Genomic DNA, 13,260 nt, shown 5'->3' with positions numbered 1-13,260 from the left:
CTACAGTTAAATAATACTTCATTATATTTTGTCACGTAAGATCAGAAATTATCTAACCATCAAAACAAAATGTACGGTTTGATTTTTTGTGAATGAAATCAAATTGTTTGTCTCACAAGAATTTGTCATCTAACAAAATACCCAGTAACTTTGGACTCTGGGCAACAGAAATACTGACTGCTGTTCTCATTAATTAGAATATTATCTGTATGATTAGCAATGATAAATCTACCTGAGAAGCTTAATACATGTATGCAATGTAATGTAATGGTTTTATCCATATTTAAAATCAAATGGAAATTATCTATCGAGTGAATAATTTTTTGAGTTGTTGCAAAATTGCAACAAAATGCAAAATTTTTAAGTCCTTTTACATAATTATTTTCAAATACAAATACAATTGTGTCATCTGAGAAAACAATGATACTTCTTCAGTAGAAGTGATGGTTGGAATAATGAAACTCTTGAACAGTTCACCACAATATACTGTGCAAAAATGTGAACAACATTTACAGAATGCCACATGCTTTTATTTATAATAGTAGTGGATAATTTGAACATTTGTCGTGAGTCTCCAAATAAATCAAAAGAGAAAGAGAGAAACTTTCTGTTTCATACTTTTTTTTTGTTTTAGCACCTGTATAGCTAGATTTAGTAAGAAGTATATGAGTAAAAGTCCTAAAATTATATGTTCTACATAAAAATTCAATAAAGAATAAGCCGAGTCAATTTTTCCTCCCCAAAATATGGACGTTTTCTTTAAAATGGATGTAGCACTTTAATAAAGGTTAGATTTTGATAAAAATTCTTAAAACCTAAAAATGATATTTCTACACAAAAATTCCACAAAATATAGAGGCTGCCATTTAAAAAAAAACTTATACTTGCAACTATACTGGAAAAATGGTTGGGACAAAAGAAATGTGGATATCATATTATAATATCCTTAAAAATAAGAAAGGTTTTCCATTTAAATTTTATCATTGCTCTTACAGTTCCCAAGATGAAAACCTCTCGTCTCCATTGATACACCCAGAGTGGTGCTACTATCGAGTCTGATTAGTATTCTATTTAATCCGGTGGTAGAGTGTGTACCTTCCATCGATGTTGGCTTACATACTGTTCAAGGCTTCGGCAGCATTAGTGTCAAGGCTAATTTGAACTTTGCATTTGAATCTTTTCAGCAGAGTTTGGAACTTGGCACACTATTTAGGTGAGCATCAGCTTCAAAGAGGGCCTTGCAAAATACTTGTATTCTGCAAGGCAACTTGTAAAGTGGTGAAAACAACTCCTGGTCATAAGTCCCCATAACAAGCAAGGGGTTACCCCTAATCTTGCTTGCACTGTTTTCAGAGCAAGGGCTGTAATTCCTGGTTGTTTTTTACATTCAAATACCAAACCCAGCAGTGGCTAAGAGGTTTAAGATGAAATGAGGACATTCAGGCCTCCAGCTGCTCATAGCCAGCTGCAGGTAGTTATCACATTTATGGGCTTGCCCAACCAAGTTTGGCAGGTAGGAAAACAGAAAGTGTTATAATTAGTAAGATTATCTGTTCGGGAAACTTTGGCCAAATATGTTTGCAGATCTTGTTGAGGTTAAGAGAAAACCCAAGCAGCATTATGGCAAGGAAGCTGCTAGTAGGAGTGTGGACAGTTTATCCAGCACTTCTGAGGTAAATAAATGACAGGGTCATTTACTCGGGCAACAAAAACTGATATAGTAGGAGAGTTTTTAAAAGCAACGGCTTACCTGACAGCTCTGTCCTGCTTGTGCTTATGGTCGAAGAGAGGACTGACCAACTCTTAAGATTCTTGGAAAACCTTAGAAGCACCTCTGCAGCGATGTGCAAAACAGTTATGTGTAAACTCCATGATTTTAAGGCAATGTTTGTGGTGCGGGCAGAGGGTTTCAAAGCTTTGGTCTCAAAACCTAAAGAGGTTCAGGTAGTCAAGGAGATACCTTCACTTTCTGTTCCCACTACGACAGAGCAGAAACGTTACACTGAGGTTGTGCAAGGTACTATGGAAGCCAGTGTGGGTCATAAAAGACCTAGGCTCCTTTTTTTTTAACAAGAAAGACGGTTCCACTAAGATTTCTTTGCGGATGAGGGAGGATTTTCAGGTTGTCCTTCGTAGCAGCAGGTAAAACCTGAATGAAAATCAGCCAGATTAAGAGACCAGTAATAGTTTAGTTGTTGTAGCAGATGATAAGGAGACTGCCCACATAACGTCTGAGTCTCCTGGAGTTAAGAAATTAGAAGTGAGAGTAGATTCAAAAAGGAAGCATAGGCTCTGTATCATCGTGTATGACATTGATCGGTGCCTCTCTGATGGGGATCTTCTGTCTCTGGTGAGAGAGTAGAATACCAATTTGGATGAGGCTTCCCTCAAGAAAGAATGCAGACTTTTTTCTATTTAAGACTGGCAGGCGTGATGTCCAAAGGTATCATGGAGTATTTGAGTTAGGGCCTTGTCACTTCCAGACATTTACAGAACAATTTCACAGATGAAGGATTTTCACAGATTTCACATCTTCTTGTGTCAAAGAATACATATGTACAGCAATGCTTTAAATGTTGTTATTTTGGCTACTGAGCAAAGTTTAGCTAGCATGTGGTAATCTGCGTGCATTGTGGCCAGGAAGGTCACAAGCGTGAAGACAGTACCCAGAAGGTGGAGGTTCTTACCTGTATCAATAGTAAAAGGTTGCATAGGGCACTCCATGGACAGTAAGGACTGTGGCTGGTATCTCCACACTATTCAGCTTTATTTCAATTCATTAGACGGTTAGATTTGGTCAATAAAATTCCCAGGATGCCTATGTAGTACAGATAGAGTTAGGTGAAGTTGTCGATCAAAGGAGCCTCAACGTTGTTCTTCATCAACACCTATATGTGGTAAAGGGTAATCCTCCAGATTTTAGTGACTGGAAACAGTTTTATAATGGTCATAACAGTATGTCTGGAATTCTGCACAGAAATCATTAGATTGTGTTATCATATGGCAAGTCTCTGGGACACATCATGTTATTGTCAAGTTTGTTAATGGTTCAGACCTTGCTGTTATTTATACTTTCAATACAGACTCCCACTGAGAAACATTTGTAGGTGATCAGCCAGTTTTGACAGGTGCTGATGCAAATGCCAAATTGCTTTTTTGGTACAATGGGGTTGTGAATGATAGTGGTGAACTAATTGGAGGTTTCATCACGCAACATGACTGGGAATTTCCAATACTGCCAGTAAATTGGCTACACTTGCCAGCACGGTTGACAGAAAGAGGGTATTGTATGTAACAAACATGTTACCATTGGAAAAAATAGCATGGGTACGATTCATAACTAGTCAGTAGTTGATGACTGTTCAAGCAATCATTGCCTAATTACTTTTGAGTTGGTAGACAGGTTGTGCAATGTATATAGGGGTAATATCCCTGTTCCCTTTCCTACAAAGAAAGGTGGACAGATCAAAGTTTTCTAATATTCGTTTGGACAGGCTTCATATCCTTGACTGAAGTCAAGATAATCTTCGGTTGGAGGACCTGGCAGAGAAATTTTGTTTGGCAGTTGTTGAAGCCATTTAAAACTCCATTCCCTGATGTACTGGTCAACAGGGAGGTTGCAGTTTGGTGGTCTTGGAAATTGACTGTGAATCAGCTTAGAAGAGCACTCAACATGAGCGTGACCCTGATTGGCAACACTGACCCTGCTGACTACATTGGAGGTAAACAACCAAGCGTTTTAATAAAGCTACGACTTCAAAACTAAATTCTTGCACTCCTTTGTACAGGAGCAGGGAAATAAAGACCCTTGGCTGCTGTTTATAGTCCTTGGACGTAAGAGTAAAAAAGACATTCTTCTGTCGGCTTTCTCAATCCAAGGTGGTGTAGTCCTCAACAAGGATTGTGTCCTGGATCTTCTGTTGAACAATCTCTTGCCTAATGATGCTGAGACTACTGAAACCTTATATCATCATCGAGTCTCTAGGGAGATTGTTAATCTCTATTGTCTATTATCTATGAGTTGTCTTCAGAGATTAATGAAGCGGAAGTCTGTCAGATAATCTGTAGTCTTGGTAGGATTAATCACCCCAGATCTGATGGGATCACAGTGGAGCTTCTATTTCCATTCTCTTGAAGTTTGTGTCTGCATTTTGACTAGGGTTTTTAATAAGATTCTTTCTGCTGGTTACTTCTCTGTTTGTTGGAAATGAGGTAATCTTAAACTTCTCTTCAAAGAAGACAAGGACCTTATCACTAACTCTTCTTATAAGCTTTTGACACTCTTGCCTGTAGTGGGTAAGGTTTTGAAAACATTCTGTACTTCTGCATCAAATGTAGGTTGACTTCTAATGGAAGCTACTGATGGATGATCAGTATGGCTTATGCCCAGGCAAGAGCACAGAGGAAGCTATTCTCAAAGTTATGGATATTGCCTCTTCAAGTCTCAATATGTACTAAGTATTATCTTGGATATATCCAGGACTTTCAATAACTTGTGGTGGCCCTCTGCCTTTTTTCAATTGCAGAGGCATGGTTGCATTCAAAATGAAATTAGGGTATTCACAAGTTATTTCAGGAACAGGGTTGTTCTTTGTGATTGTGATACTGAAGTAGGAAAGACCCTGTCATAGTTATCCACAGGACTGTATTTGGGTCCTTTCTTCCAGATTGTCAAATTCAATTCTCTGATGTGATTGAGATCAGCATAACATAGTCTTTAGTCCTGAAAAACCACCATGATGTTGCTAAGAGGTCAGTTGGCCAATACATGACAGGCCTGCCCATTAGGTATGTTCCGCTTCAGAAATATCTGGGTGTTATCCTTAATGAGAATCTTTGATTCAAAGAGCACTTTCAGTATGTTAAAATGAAGGAATGTGATGCTTTCTTTGGTGTCTGTAAGGTCAACCATCCAGATTGGGGGTTAAATTTTAGAATGCATGTTCTTTTAAAGGTTTGTGAGACCATATGCTGTTGCTGTGCCTGTCTGAGCTCAACAAATGTAGTATAAAAGTTATAAGGATATTTTGTTGTAAGGATATTTTTGTTGTATAAACTCTGTGTATTCTGTTATTGCCAGTCACTGATGGTTACAGGACTAATTCGCAAGAGGCAATTTCTTTTATCGCCAATGTGAAACATATAACTATCCTTAGTACTAAGCAACAACTGTGCTACAATGCTAAAAAGGCAGGCTGACTTACCTCCAGGAGCATGCAGGAATAGAAAACCAAATTTTGCATCTTAGCAGCTAAGGTTGAATGAGTTTTCCGATGGTTGACACATGCATGTTATTTTCTCAGATTTTATAAGTTTGCATGCTGCTACGTAGGTTTCTCCCACTTTATTTCTGGAAATGATACTTTTAGGGATAAATTAGCCACGTTTGGTTTGGTTGTTCGGGCATTTGCCCAGACTGTTGAGTCGATGACCTGTGAACCACGTCCTGTATGTTTGTCCATGGTATGAAGCTAAGTGTACTGGAGTAATTAGGGAAGTAAGAGAAGATTCTTTATTAGATCTGCGAGTCAACTGGAAGACTAAAAAGGAATGGTTTGTATTTGCTGGCTTCCTAGATTTCTAGCTCTGCTGACAGTTGCTGAAGGAGTTTGATGCTTTGTTAGAGTAGAAGCCCAACTAGCTAGGGACCTGCTTGGGCGTTAATTGGCCAAAGGTAGGCGTGTTGACATTTCGAGCCCTAGTTAGATCTGATATTTCTGATTTCCAAGAGCAAAACCAAATGGAGGTTGTTTATTTAAATTCAATGTTAGGGAACTCTGCGATGGAGCTGTGACATGGGTGGGTGAAGGCCTTGCACCCAAAAACAGACCAGATTGGAGGTTTAGTTGTTAAAACTTAGTGGAAATCTACTTGGAATGATTGAACATTTGTGGAAAGAAGTTCCCGGTTTTGTTTTTTTTTATATTTATTAATTTTGTAATTATTAATTAGTAGACTCAGGGCAGTTTAGATCAAAATTGCTAATGTTTTTTTATGAGGTATGAGATTAAGACCTTGTTAATATGCAGACTCAAATTAATTGTAATGGTTATTGCATCATACCTTTGTTAAAGTTATTTGATAATGATTAGTCTTTTCTGATGTTAGAGTGAGGCATGGGATCGCATTTCCACAGACTCAGTTAAATAGTTGAGAGGGCTACAAAGTAGGCCAAAAGAATGAAGATGTCCAAAGAAACCTACAGCAGAGCCAAAAGCTGAGCTAAAATCACTAACAGAAATGTCTACTGAGGCATTTGCACTGAAGGCATCCTGACAGATGCCTAGCTGACAACTGTGATATTTAATCAGTGTCTGAAGGTCAATAAGATGATCTGCAGTAAAGCCCATCAGGACTAGAAATGGAGGGAGTGGTGTAGTGACTGAAACCATCAAAAGGTGGTAGTTTTCTCACTAGTGGATCAGAATGAGTTCCCAAGATGCCAACAGTAGCACTAAATCATATACTCAATGATGTTTTAAAGTAGAAGTATCCTTAATAAATATGAGAAAATTTATAAACATTATGTAATAAAAAAGAAGAAAATAACAGCTGTGCTGCTATTGTAGAGAGGCAGAAGATACTGGACCTTTCACTTTTTAATTTTTTTTTTTATGACTTCAATGGAGAATGCACCGACACTATTCTCAATTAAAATTATTATTGTGTATAGGTTAAGACATCACTGGCAGCCATCAATATTGCATAAGGAGTGCTGTTACTATTAACTATATTAACTGACTATAATGGAAAAATTTACCATCATCTAAGTGAATTCAAGTACAGGAAGATGCTATTCTTACATAATTTCTTTAAAATGAATAACATGTAAACTTTACCGGATCCTTATGAAGCCAACCATATTTTTCTTCTAAGTGATTCATTGCTCGATCAAAATTATTTAAAAATTTATATTTCAGAAGTTCATCATCTACTAAATTCCACTGCCTTCGTGCATAATGATATGAATCATTATTTCCAGCTCGTGGAAAATCTAACCACTCCGGATGTCCAAACTCATTGCCTTAAAAAAAAGTAATTAATTTGATTAAATAATAATTTATTTATATAAATATTAAATAAGTTTTTAAATAACTTAAACAAAAATGAGGATATGTTCTTGTGAATTTACCCACCATATTCCAATGCAATTACTTCTACTGCTTTCACCTTCAAATGCTGAATACAATTTTTTGCATCGTCATTCAATCACGTACGAGCGCTCTACTATATGCATAGATACATACCATGATATAATTACAACACTTGAAGGACCTAGATTAATGAATTCTTGAATGTACAAGATGTCATCTTCTTAAAAAAAACCTCAATGTAATGCATTAACACTTGTTTTTTACTTCTAACTATGAATGACAGTAAATTTCATCAGTTAACTTATGAGATTATAATTAGAACAAAATGTTTAACAATTTCTATAAATCTAACTAAAAATTAGAAATTATCATTTATATTTTATTTTTCTTTATGATATTCTATCAAACTTATGAAAATTCAGTAACAAAATTAGCAAAGATACATAATAAAAGTTCCAATGAAAATTATTTTAGTTCATAAATATAGGACAATAACATAAGAAACTCAATACATATACTACGAACAAGCTATTATTGAATAATAAAAGAGTGCATTTAATGGCACCACTGTATAATACAAACTTATACAAAGGTTATATAAACATATTTTTGCTAACACTGTGGGTCGCATTACTTTGAAAGTAGGTATGTTTTTAAAGATAGTTTTGTTCTATGGTTTCATAAGTGTAGAAAAATTTATAGTTCTAGCGCTAATTTCTTGAAAAAATATAACTACTTTTAAAACATATTAAAAATACCATTGCTACACATTTTTTTACAAATTAAAAAGAAAAGATAAATTATTTCAGTCTTCGTATGGTTCAGATATGTTTCCTGAGGACTGGTTTACATTGAACTCATAAATGATTTTCCTGTTTTAAGATTGACTGAATCTGCAAAATTGAAAGTTTTAATAAATATAATATTCAAGTCCTTCATTTTATTTTATTTTTTTCTATTATAATCTGTATTTAAATATTTTTGTTTTCCAGTTGTGTTTTGTTTTCAGTAATTAAGTGTTTAATACTTCAGTGTATCTAATTGTGTCATAATTTCTCTTTTGTTTAGCTTTTTTTTTTTTTTCTATAGCTAAACTTAAGAAAATATTTAACATTTTAAATATAATAAAATACATATTAGAATCAACCACTTGAACTTGAAGGTTTCTGAACTGAGGGTGAAGTGTTCTGATTTTGGACTCCAGATGTTTGGGGAAAATGGAGGCTTTGTCACACGCTGGATACTAGAATTACAAGGGCCTCGGCCACCGGTGTAGACAGTATTTTTATAAATTTATCTAGCCTTTTTCTAACCTTAGATAAATTTATCTAACCTTTTATTCATTTGTGTAGATTATAATATATAAGTAGCATTACCTATTAAAACATGGGATAGGATAATGATTGCTTTTTTTCTTATAAAAGGGTGACTGATAAAGATTCAGTTGAGAAAAATAAAGAGATTTGAGAACCTTACTGTCAGAAACAGATTGAGAAAGTAATAATAAAACTACCTTTGATGAAATATTTAACTATTAACTTATTACTTTTCAGGCCTTCTTTTTAGCTTGCCCTTTAGTAAATTAATAATTCATTATTAAAGAATTTAAGAATAGTAAAAAAAGAAACAGTTTAAACTAAAAAGAAATGTGCACGGCTTACTAAAGAAACTTTAAAATCTAGATTATGCTAAAAAATATCTCATGAAATATTTAAATATAATTTGTTTGATAATTTCCAGAATTATTTGAAAATTAGATATGAATTTATGCTAAAGTTGTTCGCAATGCTAAAAAATTATTTATAATAATTTAATATCTAATTTAAACAGTAAATCTAAAACAAGGTGAGAACTTATCAAAAGTAAAGGCAGATTAGGAAATAAAACTGGTCAAACTGATTTATCAACACAATTAAACTATACTGTTTTGCTTAGAAGATCTTAATAAAAAGCTAAGCTTGTCATCATTATTATATATTTATTACATGTAAGTGCATTTTGTCAAAAGTGTAATATCACTTGGGCTCCGTCAAAAAATCAGAATGAGTTTTCAAGACACAAAAAAAATTTGAAATTTTATTTATCCTAGTGCTTATATTTATGAATGCGCCATCTTTACTAAAAACAAACTACTTATTCTTAAAGAATAACAATATTCACTTCTACTAAACCACACAGCAAAACTGTTTTCTTGTAATTTAACACAATACTTCAGATTATGAGAAAAGGCCTTATTATGTTTCCATTACCATTTGGAATAAATTGCCGAACCATTTAAAAAATATTCCTATTAATTTATTTAAATTACAATAAAAAGATTTTCTTTTACAGAAACAATATTACTCTGCTAATGACTATTTACATAATACCAGTAAAAAATTTGAAAACAATTCCTGAATCTTCTGAATCCTGTTCAACAGGTACATAAATAAAATTATATATATTATATATATAGTACTCTTACACAAATAAAATTATAGAAAACTTAATTGATGCATAAAATGATAAAAAATATAAACCTGATAATCATATAATAAAGCATTTAGAATTTTATAATAATGAAAAAGTAAAAAATAAATATGAGTCTTCTGGTATATATAAAATTAAAAGCGACAATTGCGAAAAGATATATATTGGTAAAACGAATAATCATTTAAAAATAGATTTAATGAACATTTTTGATCATTTAAAAATAGAAAGATGGGTTTCTCAAATGTTGCTGACCATTTGATAAATAATAACCATAATATAACTAGTTTCGAACATTATTTGGAAATAGTTGAAAAAGTAAATATTGAAGATGAAAATAGTAATAAAAAAATTGGAAATTTTAGAAAAATTGTATATATATAATTCAGCCTTATAAATCTGCAAACAGAATTTGATGGGGACATTCTAATTAAAATGATTTAAGCTGGCTTACAAAGACATGATGATAAATTAGTTAGTTTGAGATATGATAAATTAATAGTAATTATATACTTTTTCATTCTTACTGAACAAACATTTGTTCTACTTTTTTAAATGTTTTAAAGAAAATTTAAAAAAAATTTATTTTAACAATAATTTTTACAAAATGTAAAAAGCAAATAGTGTAATGTGTAAATGGAAACAGTTAAAAATTTATAAAAAAAATATCACTGGAGATGGGCATAGGCCTGAAAACGTTATGATAAAGTAAAAAAGTAAAGGTAAGTGTTTCTCTAATTTTTTATTTTGCGAAGGCTGAAAGAATATTATATTGTGTGTGTACATATATATATGTAAGGCTTATATATAAGTACATTATAACTATTTTAAATGTTCCTCATTATTTCTATCTGAATTGGTTAATTTTTCTCTCATTACACTTTAACTATGGGACACATTTTAATGAAAGCAGTAGAACTGAGAATTAACTTTAACTGTGATTATACTGTACTTTCTTAATTAACAAAAAATATTTACTGGGTGGGAGTACATTCCACCAGTTACCAACTTTATTTTTAATTTTATCAATTAAGAATCGTTTAACAGAATATTAAAATGAAAATAAATCACATAAAATTTTTAGTAACATTAATTAAAAATTTTTTCAAAGTTAAATAGGATTCTTTTTTATAAAAATTTCAAATTTTATTTGGTATCAGTAAGGACGGCTTATGGATGCAGTGTACTTGTAGATATTGTTGTATGTAGATGATTAAAATAAGAATGAGTAATAAATAATCACATCACCTATAAAGTTCAGGTATGCTTCACCACCTAATCCATAAGTAATAAGACGTATTATTTTATGAAGTGCTAAGCCTCTATCGATTATAGGCGATGAATCTGAAAGAGTTGACATGTGTGTATACATTTCCTTATCCATCAACCAAAATGCAATAGTTTTATCTCCAACAAGAGCCTAGAGAAAAGAAAAAAAAGAAAAATGTTGAAAATTTCAAACAAAATACATTAACTTGTATACATGGTATTATTCTACTTACGTAACAGTTTCAGCAGTCATAGAAGACTTAATTCAGTTTACAATGCATGTAGGTTATAAATTTCAAACCCGTATCAGCAACTGATCCTCTGCTCAACTGATTCCAACTGGCATTATTATTGAGCTACTGAAGCAGCAACACTGTGTACTGATATATATTCAGAATTAAACATATATTATTCAGATCCACTTGAACATTCAATAATAGGCATTATTATTACTGATAAGTAATTATTTTTAATATTACTTTATTTTTTATTAATGTGTTACTCCGTTATGTAAGGTAACCTAAAAGCTATTACTGAAATGTGAAAACTGGAATAGTGGTTTAAACCTGCCATCAACTTTTAATGCTGTACTTTATCAACCTTTATTTCTGCATCTTAAGTTTACCGATATATTGAACTGTACATCAATACAACAGTCAATATTCAGTCTATTTCATGACTGTAAATGAATTTTAATATTGAAAATATTTACATCCAGGATGATGGTGTATCAAAGTAGGTGACGCCTCAGTGCATGACTGCATTAATGAAGTACAGTGATTAAATGAAGTAGGTCTATAATAATGTTACTATGTCACATTATGAAAATTTTTATGGAATATATATATATATATATATATATTTACTCGTAAATAAGACCCGCCCCTTTTTTTTAAAGCAATTATATCCAAATATTTGGAGGAGTCTTATATTCGAGGTGGGTCTTACAAATGGATATTTCAGAAAATGAAAATAAAGATAACTCTATTATCAAATTATGAATTTAGTAAGTTTTATTAAATACTGTTGTTAAGTTACACAGATAGAAAAGTCTGTTATTTGAGGATGTGTGTTATTTGACACCAGGGGCATGGCTTCGTTCAGGTTCACAGGTACTGGTATGTCTGAAAACAGAAATAAATGACTTACGAATTTACAGTCAGTTTAAACCAATTGCCATTATTTTAACAATGAAAAAATTGCAGTATTGTGCTTTAATTATGTAGAACACAGCTGTTTACTCCGAGTCACTGCTGTTTTCAACATCATCCTTGTCTTCACCAACATCGATGTCAGTCTCTCCCTCAGTTGTGTTGTCAGAATCCTCGTATATGAGGTGATCTTCCATTCCATCTAATGCACTGGAGATGGCAGTCTTCTTGAAACTCTTGATTATCATTTTCCGAGTAATTTCCTTCCAGGATTTGACAATCCACTTGCAAAGAAGCTCTATTGAAGGTTTCTGCATTTATCCACTCTTCATGAATATGTAATCTTCATCTATCCCCCATTTAGTGTAAAACTTCTTAACGTGATCCTTGAACAGCTTATTGATGCTCATGTCCAAGGATTGTAGTGCAGAAGTGAGGTCTCCCAGAATAACTGCAGCATCTGTTTGCATTTCATCGATTCGTTTCTTCACAAAATCTTCAAGATGGCCATGGAAGATATCTAAAACAAGAAGTCCTTGTTTCTTTAACATTGCTCCAGGGCAGCGATTCCAAATGACTTCTAGCCAGTTGCACATTAGTTTTGCATCCATTCACTCCTTAACTTTTTTTTTTTTTTTGTTAACCTCCGGGGCCGCAGTTAAGCATTACTGTACAGAGGATGAGATGACATTCACTCCTTAACTTGTATGCGAACATGTAAACCTCTTGGTGGTTTTCCCTTCGGCAGAGTTTTTCTTTTAAAAATGACATAGGGAGGCAATTTTGTCCCATCTGCACAAATGACTAACATAACTGTGCATCTCATCTTTTCTGCTCCAACTCTTTTCACCGTTACACTGGATTCACCCACTTTGTTTACAGTTGTGGTCGGTCAACAGCATTTAAAAAAAAGACAGGTGTTTCATCAACGTTTCCAATCTGAGATGTGAGGTACTGGGTTTTCATCTTTTATGTAGTACGAATTGTTGAAACTCCAAAACTTTGTCAATATATTCTGCTGGTAGTCATTGGCACAAAGAAGTTGTCTGCATCAAAGTGAATTTCTTTCTTCTCATTAATCGCACCACCCACCCACGACTGGCTTTAAAGTCACTCGCATTTATATGGTGTTTTGCTACTTTGTGCCCTTTCAATTGTATCACTTCACAGGCAACTACACAGTACTCTCTTCTCTTCCATCCACTCAATCACTGCATCAGCCACTGGGGGTTGGCGTCCTTTTTTTAAGCCCACAAAAATATCGAGTTCCTTTTTTC

At 33.3% G+C, this 13,260-nt stretch overlaps 1 protein-coding gene across 1 annotated transcript in view; it reads right to left on the bottom strand.

The window, feature by feature from the left end:
- AGBE (1,4-alpha-glucan-branching enzyme) overlaps window positions 1-13,260 on the bottom strand; it is a 121,255-nt gene that overhangs the window by 22,128 nt on the left and 85,867 nt on the right. The window contains exons 11-12 of the mRNA XM_075362585.1: window positions 10,812-10,983; window positions 6,840-7,024 (exon numbers count right to left, since the gene is read on the bottom strand). Coding sequence (XP_075218700.1) covers window positions 6,840-7,024; window positions 10,812-10,983 — 357 coding nt within the window. The remainder of the gene's footprint in view (window positions 1-6,839; window positions 7,025-10,811; window positions 10,984-13,260) is intronic.

This window comes from Lycorma delicatula, chromosome 4 (assembly GCF_047948215.1).
Source record: "Lycorma delicatula isolate Av1 chromosome 4, ASM4794821v1, whole genome shotgun sequence".
NCBI classification, from domain to species: Eukaryota; Metazoa; Arthropoda; class Insecta; order Hemiptera; family Fulgoridae; genus Lycorma; species Lycorma delicatula.
The sequence above is the reverse complement of the archived record's forward strand: the minus strand, read 5'-3'. Positions and strand labels throughout refer to the sequence as shown.